Source organism: Oppia nitens, unplaced genomic scaffold, assembly GCF_028296485.1.
Source record: "Oppia nitens isolate AA-2021 unplaced genomic scaffold, nextdenovo-longstitch-racon4-pilon3 scaffold26_pilon_pilon_pilon, whole genome shotgun sequence".
NCBI lineage: Eukaryota > Metazoa > Arthropoda > Arachnida > Sarcoptiformes > Oppiidae > Oppia > Oppia nitens.
In genome coordinates this window covers 153,430-166,638 of record NW_026533206.1, presented here as the reverse complement: position 1 = coordinate 166,638, position 13,209 = coordinate 153,430, and the positions used below count along the sequence as shown (strand labels likewise).

General features: G+C 25.9%; 1 protein-coding gene across 1 annotated transcript; it reads right to left on the bottom strand.

Moving 5' to 3' along the window:
• Positions 1-511: 511 nt before the first annotated feature.
• Positions 512-3,272, bottom strand: LOC128954311 (flavin reductase (NADPH)-like). The gene is made up of 5 exons (XM_054299889.1): positions 3,009-3,272; positions 2,281-2,344; positions 1,924-2,175; positions 841-972; positions 512-735 (listed from the first exon to the last, which is right to left on the bottom strand). The coding sequence occupies exons 1-5, from the start codon at positions 3,270-3,272 to the stop codon at positions 560-562; spliced, it is 888 nt and encodes a 295-aa protein (XP_054155864.1). The 3' UTR covers positions 512-559.
• Positions 3,273-13,209: the final 9,937 nt, after the last annotated feature.

Below are 13,209 nucleotides of genomic sequence, written 5' to 3'. Positions count from 1 at the left end.
CAATAAAATTTTATATACTGAAAAAATATTCAATGATTATATTTATTGTAATATTATAATAAATTTATTGATTGTTTAATAATTTATTGATTGTTTAATAATTTATTATTTTCTTACATAATAAACAAATCTAATTTAATATATATATTTTACATGTATTGCAAAAAACACATACAGTAATTGCTAATCAATAGTAACAACAACAAAAAAAAAACACAATAAATCATTATTTTAATTGATATATTGTAACTATTTTATATATATATAACAAAAATTTTAGTTAAATAATTTAGAATTTTTTAATTGTTTTAAAGTTTTTAAACTAAAACAAAAATTTAAATATTTATTTTTGACCATTACTACTACTACTACTACTACTACTACAAACACTACTACTACTACTACTACTACTACTACTACTACTACTACTACTACTACTACTACTACTACTACTACTACTACAAACACTACTACTACTACTACTACTACTACTACTTTACTACTACTACTACTACTACTACTACTACTACAAACACTACTACTACTACTACTACTACTACTACTGACTACTAGTAGTAGTAGGATAGCCAAGTCCAACAAGATGACCGATACGTTTAGTATCATCGATACAATCAATTGTAATACGTGCCAAATCCAATCTGGAAATGCTACTGACTCCTGACTTGTTGATTGGTTTATCATTTGTTAGCAAATAATTACCGCTAGATGGAATATCTTGATAAAAAATTATATATATATAATTTTAAGATAATCATATAGATATTTAACTAATTTTTTYTTTATAAATTTTAATTTTATAATAATAATAATAATAGTAACCTTCCACATAGGACGGACATAGGACAGTCCATTGACGATCGGAATCTTTTAGAATTTGCAATTGTCTAACATGTTCCTTGTATATTTCCATATATGCACCAGGTATTTTAGCAGGTTCCCAAAATAAAAATGCTTTTTAAAAGATAATTAATTAATTTTTAACATATTTAAAAAAACATATAAAAATTGTATTTAAAAATATCATGTCTMCCTAATTGCTATGGCAACAATAAACAAGTACATCTATACACCTATTGTACAATTACTTGTACTCAGGGTTTTAAAAATGGCAGGCATAAACAATAGATGCCAATTTTGCCAAATGCCTGCCCTGCCTCTGCCATGCCCTGGGCATCTATTTTCAGGTGGTGACACCTATTATTTTAATTTTATATTATTAATTAATTTATAAAACATTGTTTTTATAATATATTTGCTTGTATTTTTGTTTTGTATACCTTTAATTAAAAGGTAATATCATTGGAAATAAATAAATTAATTGTAAATTTAATTAACACGCTAAAACACTAAATTACATTATTTTATAAATACAGTTGCTTTTTAGCAATTTAAATTGGCAGGCAAATAAAATAAATGCCCAAAATGCCAGGCATTTATGGCATCTATTTGGGCATTGCCAGGGCAGGCATTTATATTCTTAAAACCCTGCTTGTACTACAGTAATTATTTGTTTATTGTTGCTATAGCAATTAGGCAGACATGACATTTTTAAATATAATATAAATATAATATAAAAGCGTGGTTCACATATTACGTTTGCACATGAGGGTAGCGGGGGTTAGCCAAAGTGAACTTTTGCRAAYGAGGGGGAGGGGATGGGTAGAGACTYTAAGAACGTTCRYATTTAGATATTTTATTTTTTGTGGTGCGGGGGATGGKAGCGGTTAGGGACCAGCAAACGTAATTTTTAAACATGACTACATGGGAACAATTGGGGCGGTCTAGATTTCTTAAAAAGGCGAACGTAATATGTGAACAGCCCATAATCTTTTTTTAAAAATTATTTTTTACATAAATTACGTCACACAACACACAGACACATCAACATTGARTAGGACGTACTTGMTATACAACACACTATACGCTGGACGTTATGCGCGCGCATRGCTTTGACAATGTTGGCCGTGCCGGCCGACAGTGTAGTAGTGGCGGACAGGTTGTCACGCGTACCCAACGCTACGATAACCGTATCGTGCGATCGGACAGCCCGGTCGACAGCCGTATAGTCCATAACATTGCCGACCGTTATACTGTCGGGTACTACTGTTGATGGCAATGTTTTGGGGTCTCTCAAAAATACTGTTACTTTATAACCTTATTTAAAAATAAAAATTTTGMAATTTTTTGTATTATTGTTAGTGTAGTTAAATTTTTATTTATGTTTTTAATAAAATWAATAAATAAATAATAAATAATCACCTTGTTCCAATGCATKTTTAACTATTTCAATACCAATGTAGCCGGTTGCACCAAATATTATTAATTTTTTATTATTTATACTAGTTGACATTTTTTAATTTTTAATTAAATATAAAAATATATAATATATATATATTGTGTATTTAAAAAAAATTAATTAATTWAATTACAAATACACGTTGCATATAGAAAATAAATAAAATWTTAAAAAATAATAATTACTGTACATATATACACATGTAWATATATATTTTTTAATATTAAAATTTTTATTAATTGCAAGTTGTTATTAGTTGCAAATCATTTTTTTTAATTTACTAATAATAATAATAAAAATTTTATAAAAAAATTGATTATTAAGTAAATAAATTAGAAAATTATTTACAAAAACAAAATACAAATAATAAATAAATTATATAAATTAAGTTATTATTATTATATTTACAATATATAACAACATTAAACTTAAATACTGTATTATAATACGTTTTTTTTAGTTAATTAATACAAAAAATAACAAAAAGCTAAAAATTTTAATAACTACTAATAATACTATTTTTTTATTACTTAAAAATTTTAAATTTATAAATCAAAAATTGCATCAGGGTCATGGTTAATAGAGCTGCCGATATGAATCCCAAATTCAGATAAACAAATAGCATTGGATTATGTTGTAGATAGCGGCCGGTTAGCTGAGTTAGTATAATGTTTAGCAAATTTAATGATACAATAATCAGTGCACCTATACTATCGTTTACGGGTACTATACGTTCGAGTAGTGTATACAGACTGGGAGATAATGGACCGAAACCGGCACCAAACAGTACACAGGAGGCATACAWACAAGCAGTTARYTGTAATTGATTGACAAATACTAGCAATAGTGTCGATACAAACATTACAGYCAAACTAGCAAACAATATTAGAYTGGGACTGACATACCTGATTAACACTATACACRATAGTTGACTAACTRCCTGTCCTATTGACATTGMGGTAGTCATAAATGCCGATTKGGATTGACTAATAGTATGGTTTTTTAGCCAACTGATTGGGCAAACGACGGAAATATGTTATTTGTTGTGTTAGTACGGCTACTGTTTCGGCAAACARGGCTATCGCCAGAAATATTAGACATGATTTTTKASGGTTGGCGCCAAATCTGATCGRATCTGTTCGGGTAAACCGTTACAAAATAAACGAATTTTTTCCCGAAATTTTCCCGTTTGTCTAATATTTGTATTATTATTATTAKTAGTAGTAGTAGTGATAGTAGTAKTAGTATTATCTATGACACTATCSMAACCAATTGATCTRGGTACATATGGTTTCAATAAAAATAGCATGCCCATTATTAAACCGCACACTATGTTCATCAAYCCTATAATCAGATAGGGTRYGACAATTATATTATGACCATTTYTAACTATACCCAAATACGGYTGTACYATCAATGGTCCGACAATWGYCGATAGGCTGTTAATCATACTACTAGTTTGCATATAKGGKCCGCATTTGTCGGCAAACATTTCCACTATCCATACATCCGATACAAACATAATACCAGTAGATATCAGACTGTATAGTATCATATCAGCAACAAAATAGCCTAATCCAGGCAATCGTGGCATAAGTACTATAGCTATGCCCAACAATAGCAGCATAATTGTATAGATGAGCTGTTTGTTTATAAAACGACATAATATGTTGACTATATATATATACAGTATKTKWGAAAAAAATATTTTTAGTATATTAAATAAAAATAATAGTAATATATCAGCATGTATGTGTATGTGTATGTGTATGTGTATGTGTATGTGTATGTGTATGTGTATGTGTATGTGTATGTGTATGTGTATGTGTATGTGTATGTGTATGTGTATGTGTATGTGTATGTGTATGTGTATGTGTATGTGTATGTGTATGTGTATGTGTATGTGTATGTGTATGTGTATGTGTATGTGTATGTGTATGTGTATGTGTATGTGTATGTGTATGTGTATGTGTATGTGTATGTGTATGTGTATGTGTATGTGTATGTGTATGTGTATGTGTATGTGTATGTRTATGTGTATGTGTGTGTGTATGTGTATGTGTATGTGTATGTGTATGTGTATGTGTATGTGTATGTGTATGTGTATGTGTATGTGTATGTGTATGTGTATGTGTATGTGTATGTGTATGTGTATGTGTATGTGTATGTGTATGTGTATGTGTATGTGTATGTGTATGTGTATGTGTATGTGTATGTGTTTTTTAATCTATAATGCMAAAAAAATTATTACATAAAAATGATAATATGCCAATTGATGWACTTATGGAAAATATATTGGATAGGCCAGCTAGATCAGTTTGATAGATAGTTGAAAAATCTACCAAGCTAAGTCCAAATATTTTAGTTATCAACTGCTRTTAATTACAAAAATTAATTACATTATATATTATTATATATATTATCAAGTTTAGTTAGTAATTTTCAACATTAACTAAATAAAAATTATTTTTAAAAGTACATTAAATATAATTTTTATATATATATATATACATTAATAWCTTTAATATAATTGATTTTATAAAATACTAATTTAATTAAAWAAWAAAACTTACATTGGTAAAAACACAAATGTATAAAAATATTAACAATATATACTTAAATTTTAACAATGATTTCATTGTTTATMTTATCAAATGATTATTAATTATATAAATTATTTTTTTAGCTCTAATTGAAAATATAAGTAATTTTATTTTAATTATACAATTTTTTTTAAAAAAAAATTATTTAATATTAAGTAATTTTATATTTAGACAGTTTGCTAGATGATATAACAAAATTTTTACATTTTTATAATAGCTAAATATTTCTRACATATTTTAGTGATAAWATRAAATAACTATAAAAAATATCTTTTTAATTAAATTARTATTWATKATAAATAATATTTTTTAAACTTATAATTAGTGGTTTTTATTTTATAATTTTTTTTWGTTATTTTGATTATATTTTTTAATTTTATAAATCAATATTATGTTGTTGTMAAAAAAAAAAATTAATTATATTGTATATAAAATATTGAAAAAATCATATAATTAGGTATTTTATTTTAATTGTACTTTTTAAAAATTTAAAATTAAATGAAAAACTTGTATTATATAATTATTTTTTGMATATTTTAGTAAATTTTTATAAATGAATTTACATAATTATTTTGAAATAACATTGTATTATATAATTATTTTTTGCATATTTTAGTAAATTTTTATAAATGAATTTATTATAATTATTAAGTTGAAAAAATATTTTCACATTTTTTTTGTGCATACATTTTTTTTTATACATTATTTTTTTGTATATATAATTTTTAAAAGCAATAAAAGTAACAATCATTTTTAAAATATAATTATTTTATTTGCATAATTAAAGCAAACAAGTTTAAATAAATAAAAATTTACAAATGTTTTTATTATAAATATATATATATTTTTGAAAATATAATTGTTATTTATAGATAATTTTTATATAACAATAATTACTTTTTTTTAAAAAACTCTATTATATGTTTTTATAGTTTTTATATTAGCTAATTTAATAATATATATATATATATATACATATATATATATATATATATATTTATTTATATTAATAAAAAAAWATATATATAAATTAATTAATTTAATGTATATTATAAAAAATATATACTTAAATTTATGGCTATAAATATTATAAACGATTTCCTAAACGATATAATTGATAAMAACATTATYGTAAACAATATTATATACATAACCATAATTATTAAAATAACTGTCAAATCAATTTCAGGGACATAATTGTTGAAAATAAAAGATCCAATGATATCTACATAGATATTACATTCAWAAAAAAAATAAAAATATATTAAATAAAATATAAATTAAATATAAATTAAAAATTAATTTCAAAAAATAAATAAATTAAATGTTATATGATATCTAATATTAATAATWWTTAAAAAATATAATTAACATTTTTAAAAAAAAACATTAACTTATAATTTAATTTAATATATATATAATAAAACAATATTGAATAAATAATAATAWATATAATTACAATTGTTTTTASTATTATTATTATTATTATTATTATGATTATGATTAGTATTATCTTCATGTATGAATCGGGCGCCCATCTCCCCGGCCAACATTGCCGCGGCATTTGTATTGGCATTGATTATCTCCGGATAGATGGAYGAGTCGACTACACGCAACCCGCGGATACCTTTGACACGCAATCTGGGGTCGACTACAGTATCCCTACGGCGGGGATCACCCATACGACAAGTGCCCACTGGATGATAGACACTACCCGACCAGTTATCGATCAGACAGTCAATATAGCTGAGACATTGATGAACAGGTAGACCACCACCACCACTAGCAGTTCCCGATGGGGAACAGTAGCTACACGGCGGATACGGTTGTTCAGGTATACTAACATATTTGCCGAAACTGGTCGACTCGACAAATCGAAAAACATCGGCCAATGCCCGCCGAAATCGGTAGCGATCACTATTTGCCGACAAAAATTGCGGATCAATTACTGGCTGATCCTGAATACTATTTGATGACAATCGGACCGAACCACGGCTCAGGGGTCGGACAACTACCGGACATAGTGTCATATAATCGGTGGGCATATCTGCCAGTGGACTGTTTGAAGCGGTAGCTAAACATTCAACATAGATATCCGGATAGTCCTGATTATTGGTAGCCGATGCCGATGACCAATACATTATGGCTCTGGGAAACTGTGCCATTGGCCCGGTACCCTGGACAACGGCATCGTACAGTACCGATAGATTGCCATTGATATTGTTGCTATCAACGGGATCGGCTGCCGGTCTGACCATACCCTGCCGGACAATCGGAAACTCGACGGCCATTGCCAGATGATTGGCCAGGTTTTGGCCGACACCGGGTATATCGGCATAGATTTTGCCGATACTTTTAAACGATTGTAAATGTTTGGCCGGTCCGATACCCGACAACATTAGCAACTGTGGACTACGGATTGTACCTAAAAAAAATTTTTTGCAACAAAAATAGTTAATAAAAAAAATTTTTTAAATTAAATATTATTATTATATATATATATATATATAGTATACTTATATTAATATAATATTGGCAATAATATAATAAACTTATTCATACAAAAAAAAATTAAATATTTACAAACAAAACTAAATACTATACTAAATACTAAACTATTTACTAAACTATTTACTAAACTAAATACTAAACTAAATACTAAACTAAATACTAAACTAAATACTAAACTAAATACTAAACTAAATACTAAACTAAATACTAAACTAAATACTAAACTAAATACTAAACTAAATACTAAACTAAATACTAAACTAAATACTAAACTAAATACTAAACTAAATACTAAACTAAATACTAAACTAAATACTAGACTAAATAATAAATTTTAATTATAAATTCACAAATATATTATATACTGTATATACTGTATATATATATACCGGTATATATTACCTGCCGATAAAATTACTTCCTTAATTGCCATTACATTATGTGTTGAATTGTTTTTAATAAACTCGACTCCCTGTGCCCGAGGAGGTAGATCACCATTATTATTATTATTATTATGTGTGATAATTATTTTAGATACCACGGCTCCGGTAACTATTGTCAACTGAGGACACAAACCACTTTCCAGATAGGCATTAGTAGTCGATGACCGCAAACCCCCCCGGCCTATAGTCGACTGTGCAATTGTAAACCCCGTTTGATTTGCGCCATTAATATCCGTATACTCGAGACCCCATTCACGGGCAGCTTCAGCCTGTTTCTGGAATATCGGATCAATATCATCGGGTGTGGACACACCTACCGGTCCCTGTCGGCCGTGATACTGGTCGCTAACTCGGGGGTCGGTATTGTTTTCAATCTGTTTAAATACTGGCAAAACACTTGCATAATCCCAACCAATGGCACCGTATTTTGAGGCAATCATATCATAGTATTGACGATTACCTCTAACGACAAAAAAATAAATTTTAAAAAATACATTATTATTATATTAACAAAAATATATAATACAATTGTATTATTAAAAAAAAATTATGTTTAAATATATATACAGTATATATATACAGTTTATATATATACAGTATATATGCAGTATATATATACAGTATATATACAGTATATATAGTTTATATATATATACCTATTATATATCAATGCATCGACAGTTGAAGTACCGCCTAATATACGGCCGCTTAGTTCAGTTTGTTGGCCATTGTTTGGATAGGAATGACCGGAAAATTTCTGCCGTACCAACTGATACTGCCATAAATTTGATGGATCGGTCGACTTTCCCGGTGACGGTATATCGTCGAGTATGGCATCGGGTGGTTGACCGCCAGCTTCTAATAGTAGAACATCCGAACCCCATTCGGATAGACGACACGAGACAATAGCACCGGCACTGCCGGCACCGACTACTATATAATCGTATCGGGGTTTCGGTGGTAATGGTGTCCGTTGGGCTAGTTGGTTGTGCTTGAGCTGCCTGTCCCGTATGATAGTATACATCATTAATAATTTTGTTAGTAAAGGTAACGTGTACATTTTTTCAAAAAAAATATATTTTTTAAAAATAATAATACACTAAAAAATATATATTTGTATACTTTAACTACAACTACTACTACTACTACTAATTTTTTTTAATGAAAAAAACTTAACTATTTGTAAAAAAATTTATTTAAATTTTGTTTTATATGAATTAGCAAAAAAAATAATAATAAACAAAAACAGTTAGTCATTACAAAATGTTTGTCAAACAAAAAAAAATTATTAAATACTTTTTAGAAATATTTAAGTAATAATAATAATAATAAAATAAATAGAGTTTATGTATATATTTTTTTCTTTAATATAATATTTTCTTTAGATTTTTATTATATTAAAAAATTTGTTTACAGTATAATGTTTTTTTTAAATAAATAATTATTATATTATATTTTATTATAATAAATAAATAATTTATTAACTATTAATTAATATATTAATTATTATGAAAGTTTCAATAAAAAAAATAATCTATTTTACATGTGAATAATTATTTTATTTTATTTTATTTCTATTTAATATAAAATAAATAGAAATAATATTACAATATTATATATATAATTATTTTATTACATTTAATCAAAATTTTTTATATATAAATAATATTTAGTATAACATCAAAGAAATATTTACTAAAATTTAAAAAAAAATATTTAATGTAATAATACTGCGTTTAGAATTTTAAAAACATAAATATATATAAATTACAATATATTTTGCATATAATAATGGAATATAATAAATAAATAATTATATATAAAAAAAATTATCAATAAATATTTTTAATAATATTTTAATTAATTATTTAAAAATAGTTTAAATTTATAAATCAAAAATTGCATCAGGGTCATGGTTAGTAGAGCTGTCGATATAAATCCCAAATTTATATAAACAAATAGTATTGGATTGTGTTGTAGATAGCGGCCGGTTATCTGAGTTAGTATAATGTTTATCAAACAAAATGATAAACTAATTAGGGCACCTATAGTATCGGTTACGGGTACTATACGTTCGAGTAGTGTATATAGACTGGGCAACAGTGGCCCATAGCCGACACCAAACAGTATACAGGAGGCATACAAACAAGCAGTTAGTTGTAATTGATTGACAAATACTAGCAATAGTGTCGATACAAACATTAGCACCAAACCGATGAATAGCAAAATACTGGGATCGGAATATTTGATAATAACAATACCTATTAGTTGACTTATGGCCTGTCCTATGGACGTAGTGGTAGTCATAAATGCCGATTGGGATTGACTGATAGTAGTATGATTTTTTAGGCCAATTGATTGGGCATAGGTTGGAAAATAGGTTATTTGTTGCGATTGTACGGATAAGGCTGCAGCAAAAACGGCTATCACTAGAAATATTAGACATGATTTTTGACGGTTTGACCCCAAATCCGATCGTATCCGTTCGGGTAAACCGTTCAAAAATAATTGTAATTTATTATTATTATTATTATTATTATTATTATTATGTAATTTATTTCCAGTTATACTAATAGTTTGATTAATAGTTGCAGTATTAGTAGTATTTGAAGCATCATGGTCATTTTCTATGCTATCTGTAATTTGTAATGATCTAGGTAGATATGGTTTCCATAGATATACCGTACCCATTAGTAGGCCGCACGCTATGCTCATCAAACCAATTATCAGATAGGGTACTAGTATTAACTGATGTTGACCATTATTTCTAGCTATACTACCCAAATACGGTTGTACCATCAATGGACCGACAATAGCCGATAGACTTTCCATCATACGACCGGCCTGTATATACGGGCCGCACCTATCCGACCACATTTCGACTATCCATACATCCGATACAAACATAATACTACTGGAAACTAGTGTATAGACAATAAGGTCGCCATAAAAATAGCCTAATTTGGGCAATCGTGGCATCAGTACTATAGTAACGCCCAGTATTAGCAACATTACAGTAAAAACAATTTGTTTGTTTATGAATCGACATATTATGTTAACTAGAATTTTTTAAAAATTAAAAAATTTAAAATTTTTAAAAATAACTAAAATTTTGTTTATGTATCTAGTTAAAAATTTGCAAAAAATTAAATAAATAACTATTATATCTATATCATACATAAAAATGATAATATGCCAATTGATGCACTTGTTGTTAGTACATTGGATAGGCCAGCTAGATCAGTTTGATAGATTGATGCTAAATCTACCAAGGTAATACCAAATATTCTAGTTATTAATTGCTGTAAAAATATATAATTTTAAAAAAATAATTTATTAATTAAATTGAAAAATAATATAAAAAATAAGTTCGAAAATAGTTTTTTTATATATTAAATAAATAATTAAATAAATATATTGTATATAACTTTTTAAATAAAATAATATTGCTAATATTTACATAACAAAATATTAATTTTTAAAACATTTAAAACTTACACTGATAAATATACAGCTATATAAAAATATCTAAACTATTTTATTACTTTTTAGATTGAATAAAATAAATAGATAGATATTTTAAAAGTTTTAAATTTTAATTAAAATATAATAATTAAATTAGCATATAATTTATAATATATCAACAACAACAACAACAAGAAACAAAAATTGTTTTTTTATTAAACAAAATAAATCATTTATGAAAAAAATAAAATTAATAATTCAAAAATAAAAACTTACACTGATAAATATACAAATGTATAAAAATATTAACAATATATATTTATATTTGAATAGTGATATCATATTTACTAATTTTTTAATTATAATTTATATATATATATTTATATTTTATTTATAAATGGAAAAATATAATACTATCTAGTTTATTTAAGGTTAATTAATTAATTTTTTCTAAAAAAATTAAATACATTAATGTTAGTTAATTTTATTTATTTTTTGTTAGCTATGAATAGTTTGTTAGATTACGTAAAATGATCTAGCATAATTTATACTAGCTAATAAATAGTTACATACATATTTTAGTGATTATATATATAAAAAAATTTATATAATAAAATTTTTTGAAAAAGAAAACTTTGAATAAATTATTAAATAAATTTATTTTTTTTATATAAAAATATTTAGCTAAAAAATATTTTATATATATATTTATAAAAAATAAATATTATAGTTTTAAATTATATATTAATTAATAATATATTAATTAATAATAATTATTTTAATCTTATTTATAATATATCATATTATAAGTCATTATCATTGATTTTGTTTTTAATTTTTGTTTTTTTAATAATTATATACAAATATATTGAAACTATAAAATATATTATGAATTATAAATTATATAAAATTATGATTTTTTTTAAATAAAAAAAATCTATTTAAAATAATTTAAATTTATAAATTAAAAATTTTATCAAGGTCATAATGACTAGAGCTATGGAAATAAATCCTAAATTTATATAAACAAATAGCTTAGGATTGTCCAGTAGATAGCGGCCGGTTAGCTGAGTTAGTATAATGTTTAGAAAACCATACGATTTAATGATCAGAGCTCCTAAAGTATCGGTTACGGGTACTATACGTTCGAGTAGTGTATACAAACTGGCCAACAGTGGCCCATAGCCGACACCAAACAGTACACAGGAGGCATACATACTTAGGCCAGTTAGCTGTAATTGATTGACAAATACTAACAATATCAATGATACAAACATTAGTATAAAACCTGTAAATAGTATAATACTGGGACCCGTAAACATGCTAATCACTATACAGGACAGTTGACTTATGGTTTGTCCTATTAATATGCTGGTAGTCATAGATTGGCTACTAATACTACTACTACTACTACTACTACTACTACTATGGTTGCCAACAACTGATTGGGCAAATCTAGTTGAAAAATAATCAAATTGTTGTGTATGTACTATAAGTGTTTCGGCAAACAATCCAATCAATAGTATAGTTAGACAACATTTTTGACGGTTAGACGGAAATTCTGACCGAATTATTGATAGCAAACCGTTACAAACTATACGTAATTTTTCTAATATTTTTTGTCTTATAGTAATATTATTATTATTATTATTATTATTATTATCAATAGTAGTAGTAGTAGTAGTAATAGTAGTAACAGTATCATTGATAATTTCAATGTCAATAAAGTCAATTGATCTAGGTACATAAGGTTTCCATAAAAATACCAGACCCATTAGTAAACCGCATACTATGTTCATCAAACCAATTATCAGATAGGGTATGTCCAACAATATAGTATGACCATCATCACTACCCAAATACGGTTGTA